Here is a 27,748-nt window from a genome sequence, read left to right on the forward strand (position 1 = left end):
TTGGCAGATTATTTTGCTTGTTTTAAGCAAAAACTCACTTAATTTTGACTTGTTTTTACTAAAAACAAGACAATAATTTTTACTTGTCTAGAAAATCCTTCCTGATTCAAGAATTTTTAGATATTTTGGCTGGAAACAAGACAAAAAATCTAAGTAAGAAAAGCATTTTTTGCAGTGAATACCCTAGCAACTACTCACAACCACTTGCAAGTTCTAGTTAAATTAGATTAGTTTTTATAATTACTCAGATTTCAATAAATATGGTTTTATTAAACCTATAAAGCCTACTGTAAGGCTTAGTTCACCCAAAAATGAAAATTCTGTCATTAATCACTCACCCTCATGTCGTTCCAAACTTGTAGGACCTTTGGTTATCTTCAGAACACAAATTAAATTATTTTTGATTAAATCCAAAAGCTTTCTGGCCCTGCATAGACAGCAACACAACTGACACATTTAGCCCAGAAACATAGTAAGGACAATCGGTAAAATAGTCCTATGACACCGTAATATTCTGATAAAAGCTACAAGAATAGCTTTTCAAGAAAACTAAAATCACAAATTTATTCAACAATTCTGCTCCTCCAAGTCACTTATTATTGAGAGTCCCACCATGCATTTTTACTTTTTTTTTTTTTGCGCAAAGAAAACAAAAATACATTGTGGGACTCTTGATAATGGTGGAATAAATCTGTGATTTTTGTTTTCTATGTGCACACAAAGTATTTTCATAGCTTTGTAAAACTATGGATGAACCACTGATGTCACATGGACTATTTCAACAATGTCCTTATTATGTTTCTGGGCCTGGGAACATTAATTATAATATTTTTGATGAAATCCAGGGGCTTTCTGACCCTGCATAGACACCAACGCAACTGACACGTTCAAGATCCAGAAAGGTGGTAAGTACAGTGTTAAAGTAGTCCTTGTGACATCAGTGATTCAACCTTAATTTTTTGAAGCTACGAGAATACTTTTTGTGCTAAGAAAACAAAAAATGACTTTATTCAACAATTTGACTTTATTCAACAAGTCTTCGATGCGTGTTCACAAGAGTACCACAATGCATGTTTACAAGCAGAAGAAAAAGCACGCTGTACATAAAACTAAAAACTAAACTAAAATATTTTGTGCCTAGCAAGAATATACAGATGATGAACTAAGAGAGATGAGCGTTTTACTCTGCAGCACCACATGCATTTTGAAAAATTGTTGAATAAAGTTGTTATTTTTGTTTTCTTTGCACACAAACTATTCTTGTAGATTTATAACATTACAGTTGAACCACTGATGTCACATGGACTATTTTAATGATCCTTACTACCTTTCTGGGCCTTGAATGTGTCACAAAGCTCTTGGGTTTTATTAAAAATGTCTTAATTTGTGTTTTTACAGGTTTGGAACGACATGAGAGTGAGTAATTAATGACAGAATTTAATTATTTGGCTGAGCTAACCCTTTAAAAGCTTAAATCTGATTGTTTATATTTTAAAAAGTAACACTTTATAGTCTAATTCTTATTAGACTAAAGCAGCTTAGGTTGACGTGCTTATCCACATATTTCCTTTTTTTAATGGAAAAGTTAAAAAATGATGCATCAGGCTTTAGTGCAGTGTTATATTTGTCCATCATCATTGTATTGCATTGCATTATATGTTTTGCCCCCCACAATAAAAACCGCAGAGGTTTGGTCATAAAACTAAGCATTTAAATATAATCTTACCAAAACATTATTTAGAGATACAGACTGACAACTAATATTTAAATCCATTTTATGTAAGTAGTCTGGTATACGGTTGTTTAAAATTATAACCTATGAGAATTTCATTTTTCTTTTTGGCCATATAAACATCAGCAACTACACCAAATTGCATGTTTTTGCTCATTTTGTGGCTATGAACAAAATTGAACTTTTTTTCCCTTGAGTATGAGCTCTATATCCTCTTCTATCATACTATATGAGCCATAAAACCCTGTTGCATTAAATATGATACTCAACAAAAGCATATACTGTATGTAATTTTTTTGTCTAAAAATGCCCTATTGTTTCACATATTATTTCATGTTTATATTCTAGTAATATTAGATTTTTGGTGACACTGTACAGGTCTGTACGCTTACTTTTTTTTTTTAAGAGCACTTAAACGTACCACTGTGTTTGAATGGAGATGCGCATCAGTTGTGACTTGTTTCAGACCATTTTTGACGAGGAAATAGAGCAAAATCAGGCAATAGTGTTATAGTCAGACAATGTAAGTCACTTATTATTAACTTATTGTTTATTTAACTGTTGTATTGAATCAATATCTCATTTACAAACTCCCTTAAAATCATTAAAAGCTGTCTCTTCTTAGTTCATCGTGATCTACTAAGTTCTATTATAATCAACGAAGCTGCACAATGAATATTTTATTTACACTCTCTCTACATTTTGTTTTATGAAGGGATTTGTCCCTTTATGAAAAGATATGTCTGTGATACATTACTTAACATTGAAAAAACACGTTGAAACCTTTGAAGCTCCCCTCAGCGCAAACACAAATATGATAAGTGGGTCAGTTGCACTGGTGCTCCTTAATATTTTTTCATTGTCACACGCATTAGTTTTCAGACGCAGATGCGACTGAAATGGTTGCACTGCAGAGCCCTGCTGTATAATAAGGTTCATTAGTTAACTACATTAGAACTTAGAATCAACATTTACTAATGCATTATTAAAATCACAAGTTTTTTGTTAACATTAGTTAATGCACCGTGAACTAACATGAACAAACAATGAGCGGAATTTTGAAAAGATTGAACAGTTTAAAAAAGTTAATGAAGTTTTAAAAGTTTTAAAAGTTTAAGTTTAGGGTTTTCAGTCTGAAATAGGTTGAAGTTTAAAGTAGTTTTAAAAGTTTAATGTTTGATAGATAGATAGATAGATAGATAGATAGATAGATAGATAGATTTTTTTAGCATGATTAGCAATTTACTATCATGTTGCTACCATGATTACCAAGTTGCTAGCATGGTTCTAGCATGATTAGCAAGTACCTAGCATGTTTCTAGCATGATTAGCAATTTGCTCGCATGTTTTTAGCATGATTAGCATGTTGCTAGCACGTTTCTAGCATGACTAACAAGTTGTTAGCATGTGTCTAGCATGATTAACATGTTGTTAACATGATTCTAACATGATTCACAAGTTGTTAACATGTTCCTAGCATGATTAGCAAGTTGTTAGCATGATTTTAACATGATTATCAAGTTGCTAGCACGTTTTTAACATGATTAGCAAGTTGCTAGCATGTTTTTAACATGATTAGCAAGTTGCTAGCATGTTTTTAGCATGATTAGCATGTTGCTAGCACGTTTCTAGCATGACTAACAAGTTGTTAGCATGTGTCTAGCATGATTAGCATGTTGTTAACATGATTCTAACATGATTCACAAGTTGTTAACATGTTCCTAGCATGATTAGCAAGTTGTTAGCATGATTTTAACGTGATTATCAAGTTGCTAGCACATTTTTAACATAATAAGTTGCTAGTATGTTTCTATCATGATTAGCAAGTTGTTAGCATGATTAGAATGCTGCTAGCATGATCAGCATGTTGCTATCATGTTTCTAACATAATTAGCAAGTTGCTAGTATGTTTCTATCATGATTAGCAAGTTGTTAGCATGTTTATATCATGATTAACATGTTATTAGCATGTTTCTAGCATGATTCACAAGTTGTTAGCATGTTTCTAGCATGTTTATAGCATTATTAGCAAGTTGCTAGCATGATTAGCATGTCGCTAGCATGTTTCTAACATAATTAACAAGTTGATAGTATGTTTCTATCATGATTACCATGTTGTTAGCATGTTTCAGCATGATTCGCAAGTTGTTACAATGTTCTTAGCATGTTTATAGCATGATTAACAAGTTGCTAGCATGATTGTAGCATGACTAGCAAGTTGCTAGCATTACTACCTAGTTGTTAGCATATTTTTAGCATGATTAGCAAGTTAAAAATGTGTTAGCAAATTGGTAATCATGCTAGCATCATGCTAGCAACTTGGTAATCATGCTAGCATGATGCTAGCATGATTACCAATTTGCTAACACATTTTTAGCATGATTAGCAAGTTGTTAACGTGATGCTCTCATGATTACTAAGTTGCTAGCATGTTTATAGCCTGGTTAGCAAGTTGTTAGCATGATTACCAAGTTGCTAGCACATTTTTAGCAAGTTGCTAGCATGATTCTAGCATGATTACCAAGTTGCTAGCATGTTTATAGCATGATTAGCAAGTTGCTAGCATGATTACCGTGTTGCTAGCATGATTAACATGTCATTAGCTTGTTTATAGCATGTTTATAGCATGATTAACAAGTTGTTAGCACGTTTTAGCATGATTACCAAGTTGCTAGCAAGTTACTATCAATTTGCTAGCATTAGTAGCAAGTTACTAGCATGATTCTAGCATGATTAACATGTCATTAGCATGACTTGGAGGTTAATAGCATGATTAGCAACCAGGTTGTTTACAAATATTTATTGTTTTATGTATATCATGTAATTTGTGAAATATTTGAAGTTTTGACCTTTTTGGCGCAAAAAACTTCATTGCTACTGAATTTTCTAGATGGCTGGTCTGCCCTACAAAGCAAAAAAGGCAGTAACTGCATTTTTGGTCAAAAATGAGTTATTATCATTTTCATGACATTCAAGGCATCCTTTGTTATGTGACAAAATATCTTATCTCAAATGTGTGTGATTTCGCGGCATCCTCACGGGACGGTTTTAACATTGGATAACAGGCTGGTTGACAGGATAACTTTAAAGTCATTTTTCTCAGTTCTGCTCTCGGCGTAGTTACTGCCTTTTTGCTTTGTAGGGCAGTGGTGTTGCACAGCATTGACACACATCTCTCTGTATCTTGTGTGGTAGTTTGTGGTGAATCAGTGGCCGTTTCTCAATACCAAGTTACGCAAAGTTCGGACTTGCGTCCTTCGTAGTTCGGACTTGGAAGTTTGACTTGGGAGTACTCCTGAGGACGTGAGGATGCAAGTCCTGTAATTCTGCAAATTGGAACAGCAGTGTACTTGACAACGTCAGTCAGCTCGCCTTTTCTACTCCGGTTATCTTCACTGCTTCACTGTATAGATTTACAATAAGACGAAATATGATATCAACCACCTCTGCCTCTTTTCGTTTTCATTTAAACATATTAAAGGTCCACTGAAGTGCCTTGAAACACGCAGCGTTATTCTATGTGGTGACGTACTTTTAACTGAAACAAAAACATATCGCCCAGCCCCGCCCACTTATTTTGAATAGCCAATAGCGTTCCATTTATATCTGCTCGGGCCAGAGCGTTGAGCTCGTAAAGCCGCATTTGGAAGCTTATGACAGCCACAGACTAATAAATTACGCCACAGATTCAATATGAAACTCTTGCTAAAACAAAATAGTGATCATAATCATGCTGAGGCTGTGTAGTTTAATACATGCCGATCGCACATATGAGCGCATATGATCTTCTCCGGGTTATTGCGTCTCTGTGTAGGGGGCGGGACACTACGGACTCTAGAGAGCATTTGATTGGACAGAACGTTTGATGAGAAACCAAAGTGCACGATATCAACAAAATCATTTATTCATATTGGCGGAAGTGACGAGACTAAGTTTTGAATGCCCATATCACACTAGCTTATAGGTAATCTTAAGGCTAGTATATTCATACTAAAAGCCAAAAAAACTTTAATTTTGATTTCAGGGGGACTTTAATAGCTGCAAAAACGTAGTTCAGGGAATGTACAACATTACAGTGAAACAAAATATTTAATATCAAACAGCATTGCCTCTTCCGTTTCATTTAACGTTAAACATATTAAAAGCGACAAAAATGTGGTTCATGCAACGGGTTACAAAACAATAATTACAATAGAAGGAAGTGATATCAAACACCACTGCCTCTTTGTTTTCTTCAAAATATAAACCACAACTCTCTTTTCGTACCCATTTTAAAAATAATAAAACATATTAATATGTGATTTAAGCTGTATGTGCACTGTGTATAATATATCTTTATTCTGTGTATAATAAAATGAAACATGACAAGCACAACTCTGCCTTTTTTGTTAAATGTTAGTTTTAATGAACAATATTAGCCATTATAAAAGTATAAGTATAAAGTATAAGAGACTTATGTAATCGGAAATAAAGACAAAAGCAGACAATTCGGTCAAATGCATGCTAAAAAGTCAGCGTTGAATTACGATGGATAAATAATTCATGAAGCATAACTTTGTCCTCAGTCAAAATGATATGACCTGGAATAAATAACAGATTCACGAGACCTAAAATTAGCTGTTAGATTTACCCAAAACGAACTATACCTCTTGTTTAACCACGACAGAGACATCGGGACCAGCGGCAAACGTCAGAAGGACTAGCCGTGGTGAGGCTCTCTCTGCGGGATACATGACCACTGAGCACCCGGTGTTCGCCTGGAACTCGCATCTCCGAAATCGGCGAAACAAATTTTCAAATAGGCGCTGTCTTCGTAAATAAACCGCAGATTTGAGTTTTAAACAACTACATTCTCGCCTGAAATACTCTTTCATGACACAATAACAGTAATATTTTGAAAATTATGCGGGTATTCTCCTCCGCCATTAACGCTCGCTGATTGGTGCGAAATGCATTCTGGGATACATGGCTGCCTCAAGTTCGCACAAGTCTCCTCTTGATGCATCCTTGATAAAAAGGGCGGAGCAAGAACACATCCGGGGATTTGAACTGTACTTGCTAGATGTGAACTTTGAATTGGAACAGTACTTGGGCGACAAATGATGACGTTTCACAAGTCCACAAGAAGGCATATTGAGAAACGGATACTGTTCCAGCAGTAAGCCGCAGGTTGGCAGGATCAGTCTTGCCGTGTGCAGCCGTGTGTTTTGCACAGAGCTGATAAGAGCGAGAGGCCTGCGGGGCTGAAGGTGAGAGGGACAGACGAGCCAGTCTCCATCTGTGTGGGAGGACCGCAGATCCGCGGATCAGTCCAAAACGGAGAGGCCAGGACTCGCCGGAAGCCAAGGCCCCTCCCCTCTCGCTCTCCCCCCCGTATCGCCCCCATGTAGCGTAGCTCCCACGTCATTCCTCAGCTCCAGGGAATGGCCTGCATACCTCTTCCTGGCAGCTCTGAGCTCATTTCCAGCAAGCCGGGAAAAAACATTGCTGGATCCTTTTTCTTCCCTCGCCTTTTTCCTTCTCTGGTTTTTTTTCTTTTTCTTTTTTTTTTTTTTTTGAGGAGCGTTAGGCAGTGGATCACAATAACTGTGACAGAGGCCAGAGGGCCGAATAGAAAACACATGCGGCACAGTGTGTTGCTGGCACAGTTTCTCCTCTTGTCTCATTTTCTCTCTTTCTCTCTCTCCCCCTGCGGAGTGTTTGCTTTAAGGCCAGGCATAGTTGACCCTGGAAAGTCCAAGAGTTCATTTTACCCTGGAAAGTCCACAGCATTGACTCCAATTTAGTTTGCAGCAGAGAACACGGGCAGCAGATGATAACACTTTACGTATCGTCAGATGTATTTAAAAACTTGCGGGAAGTTGATAAATGTGGACGTGGAATTTGTTAGTGTCAAAACACATGAAGCGTTCTGCAAAGGTTTTGACGATTTCCAGTCACTTGTTTGGTTTTTGCAGCTCTCTGAAGTAGTCAGGCAGTGTGACACAGGGTTGGGCAAAATTCCAGAGTTAAGAATTGACTTCCTTTCTATTCTTCAGGTGGAATTTTAATTGATTCGGCCACAGCCCACAGGAAGTTGAATTGGAATTTAATTATTCAGATATTTAAATGTAGCAAGAATTCTAGTACACATGTCTAGGTTAATTTCAAGCAGCCTATACAACCTTTTAAGTTTATAAACTTCTTAGAACTTAGACAGGCTCACAAACTAATGCCAAATTTTTGTTTTCTAGTTAAAAATGACACTTATGGAGTTTAATTCAAATTAAAACTTAAAAAAAATTAATAACTGATGAACATTGAAAGTGTCAAAAGTTCCTTAAACCACTAATTTGATCTTAGTGCAGATGTTTGTTTTTTTGTCCATTGGTTCTTAACTTTATTTACTTAAAGAAAATTAATTGGACATCCCATTGTAAAATTACTTTGGAGATAATATATATGTCCACAAAACCCCTCTTTAAGTAGCACAGGTATATTTGTAGCAATAGCCAAAAATACATTGTATGTGTCAAAATTATAGATTTTTCTTTTATGACAAAAATCATTAGGATGTTAAATAAAGATCCTATTCCATGAAGATATTTTGTAAATTTTCTACCATCAGTATATCAAAACTTAATTTTTTATCAAGAACTTTAATTTAGATTTTCTCTATATTTAGAATTTTTTTTTTTCATATAGTTGTATCTCAGCCAAATATTGTCCTATCCTAACAAACCATACTTCAAAGCTTTTTTATTCAGCTTTAAATGTAGTAAAAATTTCTAGGTTCTAAGTTCAAACAGCCTATACAAACTTTTAAGTTTATAAACTTTTTTCAAACTTAGACAGGGTCACAAACTAATGCCAAACTTTAGTTTTCTTGTTAAAAATTACACTTATGAAGTTCAATTTAAATGACAAACTTTCAAATTCAATTCAAATTCAAAAACTGAATAGCTGATGAACCTTGAAAGTTTCAAAACTTCCTTAATTGGACCTTAGTGCAGATGTTTTTTGTCCATTGGTTCTCAAATTCTTTTACTTAAGGAAAATGCATCGTGTGTCCCATTGTAAAATTGTTTTGAAGACCACAAAACCAGTCTTAAGTAGCACAGGTACTGTATATTTGTAGCAATAGCCAAAAATACATTGTATGGGTCAAAATTATAGATTTTTCTTTAATTCCAAAAATCATTAGGACATTAATTATATTTTTAATTTCAGAATATGCATTGCTAAAAACTTTAATTTAGATTTTCTTAACCCTCTTGGGCCGACGGTCACGCCGGCGTGACCAACCTACTTTTTTTAAGATCAGTGCAAAAGACACTAAAAATACTCTGTCGGTTTTAGTCATACAAATTAGAGATATACATCAATGGAAACTGCAAAGTGTGTACTTTCATTTGTGCACACTCACAAGAACAGCAGAAAGTTGTGTTTTTTTATTTAGAATAAAGAAAACAAACAGGGTGATTTCTGTTTTCTGTCTCCGCGAACTGCTTTTAGAAATAAAGTTGTTCAAATGAAGTTCTTAGCAATGCATATTACTAATCAAAAATTGAGTTTTAATATATATATACGGTAGACATTTTACTTAATATCCTAATGATTTTTTGGCATAAAAGAAAAATCGAAAATCTCAGTTTATCATTTGAGATCCACTGACTTGGATTTGCTGTGCATTAAAGTCTGAGTCAAAAATTGACAGTCATGTAAACTGTTTTGGATTTTGTTCACTGTACTGCCTGTATTGGAGTATTTCTGATGACCAACTCCCTTGCACATAAACACATGCACACACACACACACACACACACACACACTGTTCCCAGCTTCTTCACGGTTCAGCTATGAAGGAAATACCTGTCATCGCTAGGTAGTGATTACACCTGTGCCGCACCCTCACCTGTTTGTGTCAGCTCTGACGTCAGCACACACTCTCATGTTTGTTCTCAGACTTCTGCTCGGCTACACCGGAAATGCATTCACACGTATATCAAGATCAAGAATGTGATTATGTTTGCAATGAGCTTTACAAATCTGTTAAGACTTGATTTCCTGTGCACCTTGATCACTAAGACATTGTATTTTTATTGTTACATAATTTCTGATTTAAAAAAGGTTTTTGTTTTTTAGTGTGCAGGAACTACTACTATTTTCATAGCAGTAGTAGTATGATTAGTATCTTATTTGTATTAAATTATTACAATTTATTTAAAAAAATGCTTTATAATATTAAAATGTTTAATTATTGTATTTAACATTTAAATATTTAATTTTATAATTACTAAATTATATTAAATTACTATTATACATTTAAACTTTTTATTTATTCATTGCAATAAAAAATATGTCTTAATAATATATCTGTATCTTAGACTAATGAAGTCATCAACTTGTAGGAATGAGAAGTGTGATGGAAGTATATAATTAAATAATTTTATAATTATTCAATTATTTTACATTATAATTATTCAGTTTAATTTAACAAACAGTTTTATTTAATGAATTACAATTGAAATATTTATTAATAATTTATCTATATCTTAGAATAATGAAGTCCTGAAAACTATTGGAAGTATGTGAAGTATGATAAGAAGTGTGTAGAGACAACAAATTGTCAATATACACCAAAAATGCGCACCAAGCACACACACATGTATAATATGCATATATGTATATTTAAAAAGAAAAAGAAAAATAGCCAACAAATGCCCAAGATATATGGGAATACCTGTCACAATTGGATTGTCAAAGACTGGAATTTTTTTTTCAAATTCTTTTTAGGTTGACAGCATTGTTTTTTTATTTTATTTTATTTAGATAAATTTTACAATAACATTCAATTATAATGGTAAATTTTTTTTTAAATTATTGTTATTATTATTTTTATTTATTTATTTATTTATTTATTTTAATTTTTTGACCTGTAACTTTTGGATTGTCAAAGACTGGAATTTTTTTTTCCTATTCTTTTTAGGTTGATAGCATTGTTTTTGTTTTGTTTTTATTTAGATAAATTGCACAATAAAATTCAATTATAATAGGACTTTTATTTTGTTTTTGTTTTTTTTTTTTGTTTTTTTTGACCTGTCACTATTGGATTGTCAAATAGTGTAATTTTTTTTCCCCCTATTCTTTTTAGGTTGACAGCATTGTTTTTTATTTTATTTTATTTTATTTTATTTAGATAAATTTTACAATAAAATTCAATTATAATGGTAAATTTTTTTTTTTTTTTTTTGACCTGTAACTATTGGATTGTCAAAGACTGGAATTTTTTTTCCCTATTCTTTTTAGGTTGATAGCATTGTTTTTGTTTTGTTTTTATTTTGATAAATTGCACAATAAAATTCAATTATAATAGTACATTTTTTTTATTTTATTTTTTTATTTTTTGACCTGTCACTATTGGATTGTCAAATAGTGGATTTTTTTTCCCCCTATTCTTTTTAGGTTGACAGCATTGTTTTTTATTTTATTTTATTTTATTTTATTTTATTTAGATAAATTATACAATAAAATTCAATTATAATGGTAAATTTAAAAATTATAAATAATTTTATAAGTTATAATATTAATATTAGTAGTTATTGCACACAGTAAAAATACTTTCTCATTTCTAGATTTTTTTTTTTTTTTTTTTGCAATTTAATTTAATTTAATTGCATTATGATTTTTTTTTTTTTTTTGACCTGTCACTGTTCAATTGTCAAAGACTGGAATTTTCTTTCTTATTATTCTTAGGTTAACAGCGTTGTTTTATTTAATTTAATTCTATTTTTTTCCTATTCTTTTTAGGTTGACAGCATTGTTTTTTTATTTTATTTTATTTTATTTAGACAAATTGTACAATAAAATTCAATCATAATGGTAAATTTTATTTTATTATTAAATTTTATTTTATTTTATTTTATTTTTAATTCAATTATAATGGTAAATTTAAAGATTATAAATTTTATAAATTATAATATTAATATTAGTAGTTATTGCACACAGTAAAAATACTTGCTTGTTTGTAGACCTAATGGTTTTATTTTTATATTTTTATTTATAAGACTGGAGTTTTCTTTCCTATTTTTCTTATGTTGACAGCATTATTTTATTTTATTTTATTTTATTTATTTATTTATTTTTTTGACCTGTCACTATTGGATTGTCAAAGACTGGAATTTTATTTCCTATTATTCTGACATTGACAGCATTATTTTATTTTATTTGTTTTTTTTTTTTTATTTAATTTAATTTATTTTTTTATTTTATTTATTTATTTATTTTTTGACCTGTCAATGTTGGATTGTCAAAGACTGGAATTTTTTTCTATTCTTCTTTCTGAGTTTGACAGCATGTTGAAAAAAGCGCTTGTTTGCACTAGGGCGGAGAGGACCTCCACCTCTCCTGTGTAAACTTGCCTTTGCTGGCTGCCCTGGAGCGGCGCACTGTTGGCTGAAGTTCACTAGGTTCAGTGTGATTACTCGTCTCTGCTGGCACCTGTTCAATTCTCTCTCAGGGCAGGATGATTTGAATGCTGACGTACGTGCTACGTCTCATGACATGAGCTCTGCAGGCCCCAGCTTGTAGTGGAGTGGAGGCCTCCGTTTATTGAAGACATGTTTGTTTGGAACAGATCTGTGACAAATTACCCTACGCTCAGCGCAAAGATTGATCAGTGTATTTGTAACCTACTTCTGAGGAACTGCGAAGGGTACATTCTCATGCATTCATGATGACAGCACTTTTAATGTATGTGCTTACCAACGTGCAGATGTTTCCACAGAAATGCATATGTCGTTTGCAGGCTTTTGTCCCCATGTGCTTCATATCAATAACTAGTTGTAAACACCTTCCTGTACATGTTCCAGGACAAGTCCTGCCTAATAGTGTAGATCTTTGCAGTTATAATAATGAAACTAATCATAGCTCCTTGTGGGGCTGCATGAATAATCAGGATGCAACTGAAAATTGCATAATGCCTAAGTGAGATTTTATTATTACATGTTCTGCATTTGGAAATGCAACATATACTAACTATCTACCTATACTTGTAATAAGAAGCGCTTTGCAACAAAAAAATAAGAAGCGTTAAGGGCTCAGTGTGGTTTTCTATTAACATAAAAGTTGACTGTTCTTAAAAAGCCATAAATGTTAGCATTTTAATTGTACGGTTGTAATATAATAATAAAATAATATGATTGAAAATTTGAATAATAACAGTAATATTTAGTTTTATTTTCTTTCTTTTGTTTATTTAATAATAATAATAATCATCATTATTATTATTTTTATTATTATTAATTGTTTTTCTAATATTAATTTATTATTATTTTCATTTTATGGTTGTAATGTAAAATAAAAATAATTATTTTATTAATAAATTATAATTTTTCTTAAATATTTTTTTTTATTTTATAGTAAAATCAATTACAAATGTATTTCACAGTAAACTATTACAACAGCAATAATATTTTCTTATTTTGGGTTATTTTTTATTTTTTTATTCTCTTATTTAATTATTTTTGTATTTTTATAGATTTTTTTTTAGTAATGATCATTTTTTTTATGTATTGTTATTACTTCCATTTTTGTAATATAAAATAAAACCATTATTATTTAAATTCTAATTATTTTTTAAATTATGAAATTTAATTATAAAATTATGAAATAAATATAAAATAAATTCATTTAATTATTTATTATGATTAAAACATATATGCGTTTATATATAATATATACTTATAATAATATTTAATTATGTTTTATATTATATTTTAAATTCTGTTGTAAATATTACAATAGAAGTAATACATTATTTATTTAGGGTTATTTGGGTTATTTAGTCATTTTTTTAAATTGTATTATAATACAGTTCACTACAGCTCTAGCTCCTTGCCAGATTGGCTTAAACTAGTCTCATTTAGCCATCAGCATAAAATCTGGTCCACTTTGCAGCTCATTTATGACCATGTGAAAAAAAAAAAAAGAAGTTAAATAGTGCTTCAGAGGGAGCCATGTTTAGATGCCACTCGGTATTGAACCATAACAAATTAACATCTTTCTTTTGCCAAACAACATCTTTTGGTTTGTGCGTTTGTTCTTTTCTCTGTAACTATGACACACCGAGGCAGACCATTATCACAAGAGCACAACATGTTTCAAAGTCAATCCGTTAGATGCCAAGTACAAAGCAGTGGTGTCGACTTGAGTTCAACATCTTGATACAAACATGTTTTTTAGACAGCCTGTGGAATGGAAAAGCACATCTTTGTTGATCAGTCACTCACTAACAGTTGTTTTCCACCCAGAGAGGGACGGGCTTGAGCTGTCGTGTCTACCTGAGGATATTTTGAGACTCTTTTATGTGTGTGAGAAGTGTGGAGGTGGTAGTAGTCGGCGAGACCGCTGTCAATCTATCAACGTAGACAAAAATCAATGCAGCTGAGTTTTATGAAGTGTTAAGCTGTCATAAAAAGCATCGTGTGGCTTTTCCAGATGATTTGATGTTTTCATACTGTAACTGTATTTCCAAAAGCAACACATTACAACCCTCAGACCTGTGTTTTTGTCTCTCTAGGCAGAATCTGGTTGTGGAGGGTGAACGTTATCCTATAATTCTCAACACCCACTTCAGTCAGAAAGTCTGCAAAGAGACTAAGCCGGATAACGCAGGCGGTCCGAGAGCTGCGGTGGCTGTGGAGAAATGCAGACCTCCGCCGTTAACCAGGAGTCTGTGGCGGTCAGAGACGAGCCAAGTGTCAACCGAGACATCTATTCCCTGTAAACAGGTTCGTCAGCTGTTCCCTCTCATGTGATCTCGAGAAGGAAATGGAAAATCCCAGAAGAGGGTCCGCGTATGTTAGATTTTGATTTCGGCCACACATAAAAATGTGTGAAAGTGCTGTTGGAATGGAGACAGCTGCCGTTTCCTGTGTGACACTCATGAGTGCGGATGATTTATGAGGGATGTTTTTTATGCATAAATATTTGCTTTAGTGTGAAAGCGAAGCCAAATTTTCCTGTTCGACAAGACCCCGGTGTGACAAATTCTTTTTTTTAAAAACATTTGAAAAATGAGGCTTTGCACTATTCCTACTCAAAATAACCAGTGCAGTTTTGTCCATGCAGAGTTTGTGTCGGTTGTAAACACACAAAGTGAAGCCACAGTTTTCAAAATACAGAGTAAGTAAATCTTTTTGAGGTCTTATCAAAAATGTGAGCAGACCAACAAAACACTCCAGCTAAAAATAAGTATTTTGTCATCATTTACTCACCCTTATGTCATTTCCAGAAATGGAACACAAAAGAAGATTTTGAGAAATGTTTTTTCTTCTTTTTAGAATAGAGTTGGCTCCAATGTTGTTTGTTTCCTTAACATTCTTCCGTTTTATTTCATAATATCTTCATTTTTGGGTGGAGTATTCTTTTAATTGTTTATTATCATGTTGTCATTAACAGATGCACTTTTAGATACGCTCATCAATTCTGCATTTATAAGATACATGCAGTAAAAATAGTAATATTGTGAAATATTATTACAATTTTATATCTCACAATTCTGACTCTTTTGTTTAGAAATTCTGTGGAAAATTAAAGTCGTAAATTGTGAGAGATTAACTTGCAATTCCAAAGAAAAAAAGTTATAAATTGTAAGATGTGAACTCCCAATCCCAAAGAAAAAAAGTCATAAATTGTAAGATATGAACTCATAATCCCAAAGAAGAAAGTTGTAAATTGTAAGATATGAACTCGCAATTCCAAGGAAAAAGTCATAAATGGTAAGATATAAACTCGCAATTCTGCTGAGAGAAATTACAGTTGTGAGAAATAAACTTTCTTCGGAAAAAAAGTTGCGATACATGAACTCGCAATTCTGTGGAAAAAAGTCGTAAATTGTAATATTAACTTGCAATTTCAAAGAAAAAATTCATAAATTGTAAGATATGAACTCCCAATCCCAAAGAAAAAATTCGTAAATTGTGAGATATGAACTTTGAATCCCAAGGAAAAAAGTCGTAAATTGTGAGATATGAACTTTGAATCCCAAAGAAAAAAGTCGTAAATTGTGAGATATGAACTTCCAATCCCAAAAAAAATTCGTAAATTGTGAGATATGAACTTCCAATCCCAAAGAAAAAAGTTGTAAATTGTGAGATATAAACTTGCAATTCCAAAGAAAAAAGTCCTAAGTTGTGAGATATAAACTCGCAATGCTGCAGAAAAAAAGTCGTAAATTGCGATACATAAACTCGCAGTTCTGTGGAAAAAAAGTCATAAATTGTAAGATATGAACTCCCAATCCCAAAGACAAAAGTCATGAATTGTAAGATTTGAACTCGTAATTCCAAAGAAGAAAGTTGTAAATTGTAAGATATAAACTTGCAATTCCAAAGAAAAAAAGTCGTAAATTGCGATGCATAAACTCGCAATTTTGTGGAAAAAAGTCGTAAATTGTGAGATATGAACTCCCAATCCCAAAGAAAACAGTCATAAATTGTAAGATATGAACTCCCAATCCCAAAGAAAAAAGTTGTAAATTGTAAAATATGAACTCGCAATTCTAAAGAAAAAAAGTCGTAAATTGACAATTGATTTGTCTCACTATTCTTCTTACATATTTAGCTTGGAATTTAGACTTTTTCCAGAATTGCAAGCTTATATCTTGCAATTCTGACTTTATAACATCTTGAAATTCTGAGAAAAGTCACAATTGTGAGATATAAACTCGCAATTCAGAGAAAAAAGTCAGAATTGTGAGATACAAACTCGCAATTCAGAGAAAAAAAGTCACAATTATGAGATATAAACTTGCAATTCGGAGAAAAAAGTCACAATTGTGAGATACAAACTTGCAATTCAGATAAAAAAAAGTCACAATTATGAGATATAAACTCGGAATTCAGAGGAAAAAGTCACAATTGTGAGATATAAAGATTTGAAATCTTTTGTAACATTACAAATGTCTTTACTGTCACTTTTGATCAGTTTATTGCATCTTTGCTAAATAAAAGTATTTAGTATTTCCCTTTTTTTTTAAATCTTAATGAACTTTTAAATTAATGGAAGTGTAGATGGGATTTGCAGTGAGAGACACATTAATCGTTCATTTTCATTGAGAGTTGCTCATTTGATGTGACGCTGAATGTTGCCTTAATGAATTTATTGGTGCCATTCTGTGGTCATGACGTAAAAGTAATAAAAACACTTTGTACTGGCGTGTTTTGGAAATATTTGAATGCTAATGTTTCCATTTTTCCATCCTCAGGTCGGTGAGATGAACAGAAGGGGAGTGCGAAAGTCTCTGTTGGACGCAGTGGAGGATTGTGGGTCGTCAGGCTCTCAGAGTGATCCTGTTGAGGTGGTCGTCCAGAGGGTCTACTGCATACCCATCACCCAATCCCTTCACAGAGCTTCTCTCAAGCACAGAGTGCTGGACAGACCCCCATCAGAATCAGCACCGCTGCAACACATCGGCAGGTACTGGACCTCTGTTTCATTTCTCTGGATTAAATAAAAAAACGAAAAAAGTCCTGTACAAAATCAATGCAAATATTGGATGATTTAAATCAGTTGTACAGTTTGGAATTTATACAAATGTATCTCTGAAGGGAACTTACTGTCTTTAGAGAAGTTTATATGATATTTTCTTTTCATCTTGCCTCCTTGTAATGCATATTAAAGTATGTTTAAATGCAGCACTGCTTTGTTAATATAAAAACTTGCAATTCTGAGGAAAAAAAGTTGCAGTTGTAAGATATAAACTTACAATTCTGAGGAAAGAGTTGCAATTGTAAGATATAAACTTGCAATTCTGAGAAAAGATGTACAATTGTGAGATAAACTGTGAATTCTGAGGAAAAAAGTCTCAATTGCGAGATATAAATTCTCAATTTTGAGGAAAAAAGTTGCAATTGTAAGATATAAACTTGCAATTCTGAGAAAAAAGTCACAATTGACTTGACAATTGAAATTGCACGTTTTTTGTCTTGGAATTTAGACTTTTTTTCTCTCAATTCTGAGGGAAAAAGTCTCAGTTGCAAGATATAAATTCTCAATTCTGAGAAAAAAAGTCAATTGTTAGAAATAAACTTGCAATTCTGAGAAAAAAAGTTAAAATTTTGAGATATGAACTCGCAATTCTGAGATACAAAAGTCACAATTGTGAATTGTGAGATATAAACTCGCAATTCTGAGGAAAAAGAAAGTATCTCTAAAGGGAATTGACTGTCTTTATATGATATTTCTTTTCAGCTTGTGATTATAATGCATATAAAAGTAGTGTTTATAAGTGCAGTGCTGCTTTGTTTACAGCAGTAACCAATGAAACGCTGTATTGCTGCCGTTTCATAAGTGCCACCTGGTGGCAGACAGTGAAGTTACATTTTCATTCAGTCCATCTGCTTTTTTTTGTTTGTGCATTCTATTTTTGCTTCAGATTTCAAATTATTATACAGTCTATCTCAATTTCACAAGGAAATGTGCAGCATTTTGTCCAAGCAATAATAAAAAAAGAACTATTTTTTTTTTAATATGTCAGAAATCACATTTTGCAAAAAAAAAATCATAGCGTGAAATCAGTAACGTGAATCGTAACACATCGTGAGTTGAGTGAATCGTACATCCCTAAGTAATATTGAAATATTGCATATGTTTTATTCGTTAATTCATTCCAACAGCATTTATTTAAAATATAAATATATTTTTTTATTAAAGTCCTAACTCTCACTTATCATTTTCATTTCTTAAAAGAACTTTGAAACAGTTGAGTTCGTTCACATAGAATACTGTTATATAATTTTACTCTTAAATTAATAGTCAAAAGCAAAAACAGATTTAACAAATATTTTATGTTTCTGTTCCATTTTAATTCAAGTTTATTCAAATTTGCTATTTTCTCACAAAACATATTGTTTCAAAGCAGTATTAGAGAACTTCAAAGCGGCTTTACATGCTTTCATTTTAATACCTTAATACTTCAAATACTCTTCATTTTTACAGTTTTAATACTTTCATTGTAATACTTTAATACTTTAAATACATTCATTTTTGCAGTTTTTGTTTTTGCATTTCCACACTGTAACCGTTACCAGCGGAGGCTTGAGCTCTATGTAAATAAATACGACATGCAGTTTTTCAGTGACTCTCCTTATCCAGTAACCAGCCAAACCAGTTTAACCAACCAGTTACCAGTTAGATCTCAAAACCTTTGCTCTAATTTGCCTCTAATAAAATGTATGTGAATTGATTGGGTATGTGCTTGAGGACATAATTAAACACATTAATAGGCATGGCAGGTCCAAATCAAACAGTATAATAAACCTCAGTATATCTAGAATGCACTTCAATGCATCATCTTTGTACGTGTTTTACGAGACGGTCGTGTGTTTGCTTTGTGTTCCAGTGCTGTATAATTAGGCCATTGTCTGTACTAAACTCCACTGTTAAAGCTCCAAGAGGTCAGTCTCCTCATGGAGTGATAAATGGTAAGAGAGCAACTTTGCTCCATATTCTGTCAATGACTAACCAAACAACCCCTCCCAGTACACAGAGTCCTCTCGCTTTCTCTCTCTCTATCTCTCTGTGTTTCTCTGCCTCACGCAGTTCTCTCGGCCATATGGTACAACTCTACAAACATCTTTAATTGGGCCCAGCGATCTCAGTGATCCATAGCCACATGCTTCTCAGAAAAAAGGAAAGAAAGGACAAAAAGTGAGAGTGAGAATGTGCCTTGTAAAAAAAAAAATGTTCAAAATAGGGCCCTAAATCAAGAACGTTAATTAAATATGTACAAAACGTGAGTGTTTATCTGTGTAACTCACAGCCATGAGCCAACAGTGGTTGCTGGGGTGTTGCTATGCAGTTGCTGTAATGTTACTTTTTTTTGTTGCAAGTTTTTTGTAAAGTTGCTAGGGTATTCTGAGTTGCCTTTTGCCTGTTGCTAAGGTGTTTTGAGCTGTTTTAGTATGTTGCTATGCAGTTGTTAAGGTGTTTTGAGAGTTTTTTGCATGGTGCTAAAGTGTTGAGGTTTATTTTGCACATTGCTGTGTTGTTGCCTGTAGCTAAGGTGTTTTAAGTGGTTTTAGTATGTTGCTCCAAATTAATCACTACTCCACAGACTTGGGCTCCAAATAAATTGCTACTGCGCAGACTCGGGCTCCAAAAAAAAATCGCTACTGTGCAGACTCTGGCTCCAAATAAATTGCTACTGCACAGACTCAAGCTCCAAATGAATCACTACTGCATAGACACAGACTTGAAATGAATCACTGCTACGCAAACTTTGTCATTTGACATATCTGAATTTCACAAGGAAATGTGCAGAATTTTGTCCAAGCAATAATAAATAATTCTTAAATCTAATTTTGTTAAAAAATTGTGAGAAACTTGTAGCATGGAATTAGTATTGTGAATTGAGTGAATCGTGCATCCCTAAATAATATGCAATATATTGCATATATTCTAAAGAGTAGAGTAGGCTCCAAATGAATCAATACAGCACCGACTCAAGCACCAAAAGATTCACTACTGTGCAGACTCTGGCTTCAAATAAAACACTACTGCTTAGACTTGAGTTTCAAATGAATCACCACTGTTCAGTCTCGGGCTCCAAATAAATCACTAAATCACTACTGCTTAGACTTTGGCTCCAAATGAATCACTTCTGCTCAGACTCAGGCTCCAAATTAATCACTACTGCTCAAAGTTAGGCTCCAAATAAATCACTAATTCTCAGACTCAGGCTCCAAATGAATCACTAATTCTCAGACTCAGGCTCCAAATGAATCACTAATTCTCAGACTCAGGCTCCAAATGAATCACTAATTCTCAGACTCAGGCTCCAAATGAATCACTAATTCTCAGACTCAGGCTCCAAATGAATCACCAATTCTCAGACTCAGGCTCCAAATGAATCACTAATTCTCAGACTCAGGCTCCAAATGAATCACTAATTCTCAGACTCAGGCTCCAAATGAATCACTAATTCTCAGACTCAGGCTCCAAATGAATCACTAATTCTCAGACTCAGGCTCCAAATGAATCACTAATTCTCAGACTCAGGCTCCAAATGAATCACTATTTCTCAGACTCAGGCTCCAAATGAATCACTAATTCTCAGACTCAGGCTCCAAATGAATCACTAATTCTCAGACTCAGGCTCCAAATGAATCACTAATTCTCAGACTCAGGCTCCAAATGAATCACCAATTCTCAGACTCAGGCTCCAAATGAATCACTACTGCTCAGACTCGGGCTCCAAATGAATCAATACTGCGCAGAGTCAGGCTCCAAAAGAATCACTCCTACGCAAACTTGGGCTCCAAATGAATCACTACTGCTCAGACTCAGGCTCCAAATGAATCACTATTTCTCAGACTCAGGCTCCAAATGAATCACTAATTCTCAGACTCAGGCTCCAAATGAATCACTAATTCTCAGACTCAGGCTCCAAATGAATCACCAATTCTCAGACTCAGGCTCCAAATGAATCACTAATGCTCAGAATCAGGCTCCAAATGAATCACTACTGCTCAGACTCGGGCTCCAAATGAATCAATACTGCGCAGAGTCAGGCTCCAAAAGAATCACTCCTACGCAAACTTGGGCTCCAAATGAATCACTACTGCTCAGACTCAGGCTCCAAATGAATCACTATTTCTCAGACTCAGGCTCCAAATGAATCACTAATTCTCAGACTCAGGCTCCAAATGAATCACTAATTCTCAGACTCAGGCTCCAAATGAATCACCAAGTCTCAGACTCAGGCTCCAAATGAATCACTAATGCTCAGAATCATGCTCCAAATGAATCACTACTGCTCAGACTCGGGCTCCAAATGAATCAATACTGCGCAGAGTCAGGCTCCAAAAGAATCACTCCTACGCAAACTTGGGCTCCAAATGAATCACTACTGCTCAGACTCAGGCTCCAAATGAATCACTATTTCTCAGACTCAGGCTCCAAATGAATCACTAATTCTCAGACTCAGGCTCCAAATGAATCACTAATTCTCAGACTCAGGCTCCAAATGAATCACTAAATCTCAGACTCAGGCTCCAAATGAATCACTAATTCTCAAACTAAGGCTCCAAATGAATCACTAATGCTCAGACTCGGGCTCCAAATGATTCACTACTGCTCAGAGTTGAGCTCCAAATGGATCACTAATTCTCAGACTCAGGCTCCAAATGAATCACTATTTCTCAGACTCAAGTTCCAAATGAATTACTATTTCTCAGACTCGGGCTCCAAATGAATCACTACTGCTCAGAGTTAGGCTCCAAATGAATCATTAATGCTCAGACTCAGGCTCCAAATGAATCAATACTGCGCAGAGTCAGGCTCCAAAAGAATCACTCCTTCGCAAACTTGGGCTCCAAATGAATTGCTACTGTGCAGACTCAGGCTCCAAATGAATCACTAATTCTCAGACTCAGGCTCCAAAGGAATCACTATTTATAGAACTAAGGCTCCAAATGAATCACTACTGCTCAGACTCAGGCTCCAAATGAATCACTACTGCTCAGACTCGGGCTCCAAATGATTCACTACTGCTCAGAGTTGAGCTCCAAATGGATCACTAATTCTCAGACTCAGGCTCCAAATGAATCACTATTTCTCAGACTCAAGTTCCAAATGAATTACTATTTCTCAGACTCGGGCTCCAAATGAATCCCTACTGTTCAGAGTTAGGCTCCAAATGAATCACTTATTCTCAGACTCAGGCTCCAAATGAATCACTACTGCTCAGACTCAGGCTCCAAATGAATCACTACTGCTCAGAGTTAGGCTCCAAATGAATCACTATTTCTCAGACTCAAGTTCCAAATGAATTACTATTTCTCAGACTCAGACTCCAAATAAATCAATACTGCACAGAGTCAGGCTCCAAAAGAATCACTCCTATGCAAACTTGGGCTCCAAATGAATTGCTACTGTGCAGACTCAGGCTCCAAATGAATCACTAATTCTCAGAATCAGGCTCCAAATGAATCACTACTGCTCAGAGTTAGGCTCCAAATCACTAATGCACAAACTTGGGCTCCAAATGAATCTCTGCTGCGCAGACTCAGGCTCCAAAAGAATCATTCCTACGCAAACTTGGGCTCCTAATAAATTGCTACTGTACTGACTCAGGCTCCAAATGAATCACTACTGCGCAGACTCAGATTCCAAATAAATCATTTCTGATAGCAGACTCAGGTTCAGACATGGTGGGCATTTTGGCTTCACTTTTCTACAGTGGAAGAAAACAGAGATGCATCTTTTTTTCAGTCTGTGGTTGTTACTTTCTGTGCTGTTGCTAGGTGGTTACTTTCTGGCCCAAGTTAAAAGAAATCATTCCAAAGTTTCTGTGATATTCTGTTCTCTTCAATGTTTCAGTTTTCAGTTTCATGAGATTTTGCCTGTTCTATCATCGCAAGGTGAAAATTAGTTGTTTCATTTTTAAATTCTTTTTGCACTGAACTCATTGATTTAAATGTAAATACTGCGTCACAGTGACATAGAAGGAAAGTGTTAGGGTTAGTGGGAGTTAGTTGAGAACATTCATCTTTTTTGCCAACAAACAATCATGTAGGCATCAGCTGACTAATGAGGATATCAAGCAGGTTCAGCTGTGCTTTCATAAATCAAATCGATTATATTCCTGCTTGATTTCAGAGCAACACATAGGGGGTGTGAGATAAAAAAAATTAAACAACATTGTGCTGAGTGCGTTTTTATGCTCGTACTTTAGCTGGTTTAAACCTTTCATGGATAAATATGAAACAAACCAGTAGGTGGCGACAAGTGCTTGTCTTAATAAGTGATTGATTGAATCATTGATTCAAACGATTTGTTCAGAATGGTTAATTCATTTAGAAATGAAGCAAGTGACTGTATATGAATTATTGTATCACTGACTCAAATGATTAATTTAAAAATAGATTTGTTTAAAAACTGATTAGTTCAGAAAATTAAACACCACGGTGTTGCTCTGAGATGCAAAACATTTCTGCTCCAGCTTTGTGTTTTTTTTTTGTTTTTTTTTTGGCGAAACAAAAAAACAATATTTTGTCTAAAATGTAACTCAATATTAACTTCTTTGCTGTACTGTTCTATAAAATCAATTTTACATTTCACGTTCACTCGCTGATATTCGGGAAAACTGCACTATTAACTACATGATATCTTATAAATATAAAACCACAAAAACCCATGCAGGGACATTTTTGCTCTCATAACCTGAATTATATAAGCATTCTAACTGCATTCTAATAGGCTTCATCACACACTAAATGATTTAAAACTCTCAAGACATGTTTGTGTTTGTTGCAAATTGACTTGCTCAATAATGTCAGTTTGCCCCGGGTTAAAACAATTATGTAGGTGATAAATATCATACACTCCTAGTGACATGGCACTTTCTATACCCTCAATATGAATTGTATGCGTTTCTATCTATCAGATCGACAAATTTTCTGTGTTGGTGCCTTTACGGTCAGAGGTTTGTTATTTAACAGTTCATTGGCGAGCGTAAGATCTCGTAAGACAATCGGAAACCAAGTCTGTTTCTGTTTTTACTGCATTGTCAGTGTCAGTGTGTGCAGGTTTTAATTACAAACATACTGCATGAATTCAGCAAGATTGAAATCATTTCCACAGGTTAAGCGTCCACGTTCTCCTCCCTCACGCGCCCCCCTGATCTCTCTACCGCTCTGAGACACGTTGTTTTGTTGTCAAAAAATGCACGTGGTGCTGTGTTGATGAAGGGTGATGGAAAAAGAGTCATTTGACTGTCGGTAACCGGATCCCCCGTCAGACGCTGCAGCATGCCGTAAACACTAAAGCTCAGGAAGACCAGACACCCTGGTATGGAGTGTGTTGACAGGGGAAACCCTGACTGAATCAAAGCTGGTGCTGACAAAGATGGTGCCAACACATACATGCATACACAATGCATAACATTTTTAGCAGACCCCTGCACATGACTAGCTGCCATTTGCAGCCTCATTTGCTTCCTGTGGCACTCACTCCATGCTTTCTTTGTAAAGCAGTCTTGTGATTTCTGAGAATGAGAAAGACCAATATTGTATTTTATTAAGGCATGTCAATCCAAGACCAAGACGTTTTATGTGCAAGTATCCAATGTCTCATATGCAAAACCTATTATAATTGTTGATTTGTTTTTGACACTACAATAAATAATCAAAAAAAAAAAAAACTGCAAAGAGAAAAAAGTCATTATTATTTTTATTATTATATACAAACAGTTGAGGTCAAAAGTTTACATACACCTTATAGAATCTGCAAAATGTTAATTATTTTACCAAAACATGAGGGATCGTACAAAATGCATGTTATTTTTTAACTAGTGCTGACCTGAATAAGATATTTGACATAAAGGATGTTTACATATAGTCATTATCCAATTTCAAAATAATAGTTGAATTTATTAAAATAACCCTGTTTAGGTGTTTACATATGCTTGATTCTTAATACTGTGTTGTTACCTGAATGATCCACAGGTGTGTATTTTTACTTTTTTTGCTGAGTGATAGTTGTTCATGAGCTCCTTATTGTCCTGAACAGTTAAACTGCTTGCTTTTCTTCAAAAAAACCATTCAGGCTCCACACATTCTTTGGTTTTTCAACATTTCTGTGTATTTGAACCTGTTCCAACAATGACTGTATGACGGTTTTGAGATCCATCTTTTGACACTTTTGGTCAACTGAGATTTGGTCAAATGTAACTTATTTTGTCTTTTGGGAAACATGTAGCTTCTGAAGTGAAGTACTAAATGGAAAAAGATATTTAGGTAAAATAAGAAAAAAATGTCACATCTTCATTCTGTTCAAAAGTTTTTACCCCTGGCTCTTAATGCATTGTTTTTCCTTCTGGAACATCAGTGAGTGTTTGAACCTTCTGTAATAGTTGCATATAGTCCCTCAGTTGTCCTCAGTGTGAAAAGATGGATCTCAAAATCATACAGTCATTGTTGGAAAGGGTTCAAATACACAAAAATGATGAAAAACCAGAGAATTTGTTTGGTTAACTGTTCAGGACAAACAAGTGACTCACAGCTTTCAGGTTACAACACACTATTGAAAATACGGAAATATTGAAAAGCGTATGTAAACATTTGAATTAAAATAAATAAATTCAACTATTATTTTCTCTTGTGGACTATATTTAAGCGTTTTTTGTGTGAAATATTTTTCAGGTTTTTGAAGGAAATACTACTTTAGTTAATTTGCTTTAGATTAAGTTGTTTTAGAGTATTCTTTTATATATTTATTTATATATATGAATATGATGATAATAATAATATTTTTATATTAATATTAATAGAGGTTCCATTTTTGGTTTGTAGTCTAATGCAAATTTATTATAGTGTCAAAGAAGGAATTCAAACATTTTGTTGTCATCTGATTTGCAATTTGAATTGCAAATTGGTTTAATCTTTGTTTTGGGTTGTGCCTAGCTGTTACGCTTAAAATGTTACTCAAGAATGACTAGCTGTTGCATAAACAGATGAGTAATGTATGTAAACAACACATTAACACTTGTGTATATACAGAGGGGTGTAATGGTGTTGTCTTTATTACTATAGCTCAGCTGGTAACATGTGGTGCACATCAATATAAACATCTTTCAGATGCATAAATGCACTTATACACTTTTACATAGTCATAAATACATGTTTATGTGTTTAAAATGACACTCTGTGCAGCATCAGTTGATTATGCCATCCCATTATTGCTCCCTCATGATTTGATTTGTCTTGGTCAATGTTTTCATTTGAAGTGTTTTTGTGTTTTAGAGCTATAAATTATTATAGTGTTTTGTTGGCCTACTATGAGTCAAGAGTGGGTCAGCTGACTGTGTTCAGCTCAACTTCTGCACCCTCACTGTTTTTTTTTATCTAAATGGTTTAGTTGTTGCTGAGGCAACCATCACTATTTCTAGTGATCTATACTTGCATATCAAGCGGTGATGCTCTTTTGACTTGGAATAGAAAATAACCACCCAAAATCCCTTTCAACCCCATAGCAACACCCTGAACAGATCGTCTCTGTTTAATTTTTTTCTGTTCTGAGATGGTTTTTCTACTTTTGTGGCATCTTAGTGTTCAATTTTTCCCAAAGTAATTTGTGAAGCTAAACTGTGAGCTTTAATATATTAATATTTATTTGTTTGCCTGGTAACACAGTAGTAAAAAGGATAATTTTCATTTTATGTTAATTTTTTAATATTTAATTTCATATTTTGATATATTTTTATATTTTGTCTAATATTTAGTATAAAAAAACTGTTTAAATAGACATATTGTTTCTTATTTTCAAGTTGTCTTGGCTCTGTTTACAAGTTCTGTTCACGCATGCTTAAAATCAGATTATAAGCATATGCTTGAAATCCATGTTTATACCCTTCAACATGCTGCTTAGATGTTCTGAATATTTTTTTTTTTTCATGTGTGTGCCTTAACGAATCCATGCTCTCATTACAACTAGTTTGCATTTACGTCCTGCCTTTTTTTCTTTATGTTCCTTTCTCCTCCTTGAGTTTTTGTGGCCAGTTTCCAGACAATAATTAGCATTTAACTTTGGGTCCAAGAAGATATGTTGTTCCAGTAAAAACTCAGAGCAGTATAAACAAGCTAAAGAAGTTCTCTGTGCTCCGACAGGAGGGGTTGGATGTTTTCTAGAAGAAGTAGAACACAATGTGCTTTACGGGTCGGATTACAACCCTGTTTATCAAAAGCTCTGCTCTTATTGGCCAGAGCCGTACCGGAAGGAATCCCGCCCACTGTGTCTCGGCCAATCAGCTGCCAGAGAAGTTTTGGTGCATGTGTGAAGGAAACGGAGGGGGAGTGGGGTACCTACATCGAGTACGCTTGTGTGAAATGTGTGTGTGTGTGTGTGAGTGTTTGGACAAGCTCAATGGATCGCAGTTCCTGGAAGCGCCTCCAAGTTGCTGTGAATTCCTGCGAACGCTCACAATAACAGATTCCTGAAAGTGGCTAGTGACTGGCTGACCAATGACAGGGATCT

At 34.1% G+C, this 27,748-nt stretch overlaps 1 protein-coding gene across 1 annotated transcript in view; it reads left to right on the forward strand.

Annotated features, from left to right (window-relative positions):
• The window catches only part of LOC141300290 (DNA repair-scaffolding protein-like), an 81,302-nt gene that overhangs the window by 21,052 nt on the left and 32,502 nt on the right, over nucleotides 1-27,748 (forward strand). Inside the window, exons 6-7 of the mRNA XM_073830608.1 lie at nucleotides 14,292-14,502; nucleotides 16,980-17,191. Of these exons, the coding sequence (XP_073686709.1) occupies nucleotides 14,292-14,502; nucleotides 16,980-17,191 (423 nt within the window). The remainder of the gene's footprint in view (nucleotides 1-14,291; nucleotides 14,503-16,979; nucleotides 17,192-27,748) is intronic.

The sequence above is a fragment of the Garra rufa genome, chromosome 24 (genome assembly GCF_049309525.1).
Source record: "Garra rufa chromosome 24, GarRuf1.0, whole genome shotgun sequence".
In the NCBI taxonomy this organism is placed as follows: Eukaryota; Metazoa; Chordata; class Actinopteri; order Cypriniformes; family Cyprinidae; genus Garra; species Garra rufa.